This window comes from Bufo bufo, chromosome 5 (genome assembly GCF_905171765.1).
Source record: "Bufo bufo chromosome 5, aBufBuf1.1, whole genome shotgun sequence".
Classification (NCBI taxonomy): Eukaryota; Metazoa; Chordata; class Amphibia; order Anura; family Bufonidae; genus Bufo; species Bufo bufo.
This window is the reverse complement of record NC_053393.1, coordinates 348,722,910-348,728,909: the sequence shown is the minus strand read 5'-3', so window position 1 is coordinate 348,728,909 and position 6,000 is coordinate 348,722,910. Positions and strand designations below refer to the sequence as shown.

At 45.9% G+C, this 6,000-nt stretch overlaps 1 protein-coding gene across 1 annotated transcript in view; it reads left to right on the top strand.

The window, feature by feature from the left end:
• The first annotated feature begins 1,901 nt into the window (after positions 1 to 1,901).
• Positions 1,902 to 6,000, top strand: part of ANKH (ANKH inorganic pyrophosphate transport regulator) — a 139,058-nt gene continuing 134,959 nt past the window's right edge. The window contains exon 1 of the mRNA XM_040431871.1: positions 1,902 to 2,365. Within this exon, the coding sequence (XP_040287805.1) occupies positions 2,270 to 2,365 (96 nt within the window). The 5' untranslated portion in view covers positions 1,902 to 2,269. The remainder of the gene's footprint in view (positions 2,366 to 6,000) is intronic.

Here is a 6,000-nt window from a genome sequence, read left to right as displayed (position 1 = left end):
GTTTTGCCCACTGACAAATAAAGTGGCCTCTTCAAAGGGCCTGAGCAAATGTCACATGTCACACATGAGCTGCCACTGGCTAACGTAGAAGTTACATCGGGGAGTAGACCTGTCCATGTGCTGCATTAAGAAATTGTTGACCACCATCCTCTGCTCGTACAGGCGGTCTACCATATGGAGTTGGAAGCTCCAACGGGTGGAAACGTCACATATCAAGCGATGTTGGGGAAGAGCATTTTGCCTTTGCAGCTCATGGACGGCGTGTTTTTCACGGTAACAGTGGCTGAAGTGCATGCGCAGTTTCCTGGACATTTTTAACTGCTTTTGCTGTTCAGTGGAAGATTTGAGGAACTGGGTGACAATGAGATTAAAGACATGCGCCATGCAAGGGTCTGCCCTCCCTGACACAGCGCAGAAGAAATGTTCTTCCCGTTATCAGTAACCATGTTTCCTATCTCCAGTTGAGGAGGAGACCGCCAGTGTTCGATTTCTTTATTGATGACACGGAGCACTTCCTACTCGGTGTGACTCCATTCACTAAAGCTGACCTGGTGCAGAACCACGTGACAATGCCTAGCTTTGCACTGTGAACTGTGCCTAGTGGGGAGGCTGGGGACAAGGAGGTGGATGAGGAGCAGGGTTGCCAACCATCCAGAAATTTCTGGACAGTCCGTAAAAATAGGCAACTTTTTTCCTGTGTTCGCAAAAAAAAAAAATAGATGTGTCCGTGATTTTTTTCAGGCTGGTGGTACTTTACTTTACTAGATTATTTTGGTGGTAATTTTAATAATTTTACAGCTCACAGTAAAGGCTGGTAATGAGTTTTTATCAGTATACTTAGCTATAGACATGTACTACTTATAATCTATATCATTCATCGTGGTTTTCCAGTTTGTTTGTTAAAAATGTTGGCTAGCTGTGATTTTGGGATAAGTTGTCAAGAAAGAAAAAAAATTCTGGTTGGCAACCCTGATGAGGAGGCAGAGTAGGACATTGGCACAGAAATCACAGCTTTACAACAAGGAGTAGGAGAAAGTATCTATATGAGGGGGTCGGGCATTAAGGGGGTCATTATAGGGGTTGGATAATCCCTTTAAGGCTCCATTCAGACGTCCGTATGAATGGTCCGGATCCATTCAGCAATTATGCGGAACGGGTGCGGACCCATTCATTTTAAATGGGGCCGGAAAAGATGCCGACAGCACACAGTGTGCTTTCCGCATCCGCACTTCCGTTCTGCGGCCCCGAACTTCCGGTCTGCGGAAAAATAGAACATGTCCTATTCTTGTCCGCTAATAGGCATTTTCTATAAGAGTGTCGGCCATGTGCACATGGCCGGTGTCAGTGTTTTGCGGATTGGACTCTAAGTAATTGGACTCTAAGCCAACTGCTTGCAGCATTTTCACCAATACCAAAGGATGCGTATGAAACCGGGCATGAAGTGATTAAAAAAATTGCCAGCTTTTAGATTTCAATGCAGTTTGGAGCGTGCTGAATCTCTTCTGGAGGAGAGCTGTCACTGCTGTCACACAGACTCTGATGAAGGCCACTAAGGTCCCCTTGATGCATAACACAAACACAAAACAGTGACTGGATAAAAGATACTTAAAATCATATGGAAACTGTATAATATAAAACATCATTATCTTTACAGTAGCTTTAATCAGTACAGACATAGGGAGATATACAAGCTCCAAGCAGATTACTAATCTAGGCCTGGCAGCTTTCCTCACAGTCAGCCCTGTCTTTTTCACGTAGCCCTAGGCAACAGTCGAGGACTACTCCTAGCTTCCTGCAGGGGGAGCTCTTCCACACTGTCGCCAGGTCTGTATCTTTCCAAAGGGAGGGGGGAGCGCACGTCCTTGCTGTACACACGTGTGGCCGCACGGTGTCCTCCTCGAGCAGGTCGGCCCTTGTCCTTCCCGTTTCATCTCTGCCCCCTGTGATAATGGGGGAGGAGGAGAAGAGCCGAGTCACACACCGCCAGTAATCTGACAGCGCGCACCGCACCGCCATCGTGTGCACAGTCCCCAGCCGCGTCCTTCTCCCTCTTCTCCATTGTCTGGTGATGGAAGATCTGTCAGCAGATATTTGTGGCGTGCCTCCTCCTCCTGGCTGTGTGGGAGGGCAGACATGGTCCTGATCCTTCGCATTTCTTGCTAGACATCCACATGCGGACCGTTATCCTTCCTGCTCGGGGGTCTCTGTGCTTCGTGCTGCTGCTCGGTGGTCGGATGTGTGTGCTCTCCGCTCTACCTGAGCTATTATTATGGTGAAATTCCCGGCACTCACTCCTTACTGGCCCCTCATCCGCTTCTTGGTTCCTCTGGGCATCACCAACATAGCCATCGACTTCGGGGAGCAGGTAGGCTTCCATGGGATCTTGTCATCATCATCATCATTATATATATATATATATATATAACACTGTATCTATTGTAGGCTTCTATGGGATCTTGTCATCATCATCATCATCATCATCATCATCATTATGGCATATATATCTCACTGTATCTATTGTAGGCTTGTAGTGATGGAGGTCCCTTCCAGGGATGTAGATGGCCTGTCTGTCACATGAGGTCATCTGCTGTGTCCATACTCCCCAGGTGATTGCTGGCTATATGCATCACTGGCCACCTGTCATAGGGACCAGCTGATCCCTGGATCTGGCCTATTGTGCCATACACGTATGACCCCTTGTGATCAGCAGTCTGCCCATCCTTGCCAAGTGATCACTATGTCAAATGCTGTTTATTAGGTACCTGCATGCATAGCAATTTCTGAATATTTATTACCATCATACAGTAGAAAAGAATCAAATTCCGCGTTCATAGCTCCCGTTTCAACATGATGCTTTATCACAGCCTGCCTTCTGCTCCATAGGCAGTATACAGGCTGTAATAAAAGGCAGACTGGATTCCACTATAAGAGAAGAGGATTTAGTTTCTGTTCTGCTGCCCCACACATTGGGGGTCATTTATCAAACTGGTGTAAAGTGGAACTGGATTAGTTGCCCATAGCAACCAATCAGATTCTACCTTTCATTTTAGACAGCTCTTTTGGAAAATGAAAGGTGGAATCTGATTGGTTGCTATGGGCAACTGAGCCAGTTCTACTTTACACCAGTTTGATAAATGACTCCCATACTGATAGTTTATTTACAGATGCCTATACAGGCGTTACACCTATCTTGCCCCAGGTGAAAATTAATACTTCACTTTTTTTTTTTAATTCAGGTAATAATAAAAGTGGAGTATCAATTTTCACCTGGGGCAAGATAGGTTCAACGCCTGTATAGGCATCTGTAAATAAATTATTTAATAAACCTTACCCAGGGTATGTCCCAACTATGAATATCCCATACTGATAGGAAACTTAGGCTACTTTCACATTAGCGTTTTTCTTTTCCGGCATAGAGTTCCGTCACAGGGGCTCTATACCGGAAAAGAACTGATCAGGCATCTCTCTGAATGGAGAGGAATCCCTTCAGGATGTCTTCAGTTCAGTCTTTTTGACTGATCAGGACGGAGATAATACCGCAGCATGCTACGGTTTTATCTCCAGCCAAAAAAACTGAACACTTGCCGGAATGCCGGATCCACCATTTTTTTTTAGATAGAAATGTATTAGTGCCGGATCCGGTATTAAAAGTACCGCAATGCCGGATCCGTCCTTCCGGTCTGCGCATGCACAGACCTTTAAAAATGTGAAAAACGGACAGATGGATCCGTTCTTGCAATGCATTTGTGAGACGGATCCGCATCCAGATCTGTCTACAAATGCTGTCCGTTTGCATGCAGATTTCCGGTTCCGGCAGGCAGTTCCGGCGACGGAACTGTTTGCCGGATCACTCTGTCGCAAGTGTGAAAGTTCCCGTAGATTGAGGCTAATGTCTGTAAAGCGTTATGGAATATGTCAGTGCTATATAAGTGCCTACATAAGATGTTTGCTGTGCTGTGAGACTTGTGTATAGTCAGTAGCAGTCAGCGTTCACCTCCCGGTGGTATGGCCTTGTTCCCGCCCTATCACATGCTGTAAAGTCCCCAATGTTCCTGTGGTGATAGTGAGCGAGCGGTATAATCTCTCTCGCACAGTCATTACATTTGTACTCAGTGCCCTGACCGATTATGCAATGGAGAATTATGTAAAGGCTCCTGCTCCCATCAGATGTAGTTAACCTGCCACCCTCTGCCCATAGTACCCTCACCTACATTGTGATATTCACTCGTCGTCCAGCCTCCAGCTTTCACGTTTACTGGTTACATATCATTATAGTCGTATGCATTGCATTAATACGTATTCAGGACCAGTGTGTGCACATATTATCAGCGTTCTCATCTCACATAAAGAGAAAAATCTATATGTATGTATATACTGAACTGTATTCAGACAACCTATATGAGTGCCATCGCTTCTCCGGAATGTAAAGGTAGACTATGGGGGCCTCTGAGATACTGAGCCCCCCCGAGCCGAAGCGTAGACCGGACTCTCATGTGTCTGCCCCAAACCAATGACCCACAGTAGAATAGAAAACAGCAGCATTGTCTTTTCCTGAGTGGGAAAACGGCATTCAAAGAATCGCTCATGTTATAGCAGTCTTATTGTGACCATGATGGAGTATGGCGCCACAGTATTGAATGTAATGCCCCAACACACAAGAACTTTGTTCAAAAAGAAATCTGACAGCTGAGAAGGAACAAAAGAGTCAAAATGAAATTTCTAAGGCTACTTTCACACTAGCGGCGCGGACCTCCGGTGAACAGCCTGTCGGATCCGTCCTGCCGCTAGTGACCGTGTGCCCCCATCTCCATTGACTATAATGGGGGTGGGGAAGGAGTTCTGGCGGAGGCACGGCAGCGCACAGCGAGAGGCTGCCGGAATAAATGTTGGATATGTCGTAGTTTTTTTTTTCCGGCAGCCTCTCGCCGTGCGCTGCCGTGCCTCCGCCGGAACTCCGCCCCAGCGAAAATTTTAATATTGAAAATACAGCTAAAAGAAGATGAGTAAGGCTACTTTCACACTTGCGTTTTTCTTTTCCGGCATAGAGTTCCGTCACAGGGGCTCTATACCGGAAAAGAACTGATCAGGTATGTCCCCATGCATTCTGAATGGAGAGTAATCCGTTCAGTTTGCATCAGGATGTCTTCAGTTCAGTCGTTTTGACTGATCAGGCAAAAGAGAAAACCGTAGCATGCTACGGTTTTATCTCCGGCTAAAAAAACTGAAGACTTGCCTGAACGCCGGATCAGGCATTTTTTCCCATAGGAATGTATTAGTGCCGGATCCGGCATTCAGAATACCGGAATGCCGGATCCGTCCTTCCGGTATGCGCATGCGCAGACTGAAAAAAAGGTGAAAAAATTAATGCCGGATCCGTTTTTGCCGGATGACACCGGAAAGACGGATCCGGCATTTCAATGCATTTTTTCGACTGATCAGGCATTTTTAAGACTGATCAGGATCCTGATCAGTCTTACTAATGCCATCAGTTAGCATACATTTTGCCTGATCCGGCAGGCAGTTCCGGCGACGGAACTGCTTGCCGGATCTCTCTGCCGCAAGTGTGAAAGTAGCCTAAGATGTGCTCGTAGGAATAATATAGTATCTATGCTGTGTTTTGATACATTTTGGTTAAAATTAATAATAAATTAACTTTAAAGGAGTTGTCCAGGATTTTGCTGAGGAAAGGCCATCTATAGCAGAGCAGCGGGGTCTCCACTGCAGTAGCTGAGGTGCTGGAAGTTGGCGTCAGAACTAGGGATGAGCGAATCGACTTTGGATGAAACATCCGAAGTCGATTCGCATAAAACTTAGTTTCAATACTGTACGGAGCGAGTGCTCCGTATAGTATTAGGCTTATTGCACACGACCGTATGGCTTTTTCAGTGTTTTGCGGTCCGTTTTTCACGGATCCGTTGTTCAGTTTTTTGTTTCCGTTTCTGTTACGTTTTTCCGTATGGCATATACAGTATACAGTAATTACATAGATAAAATTGGGCT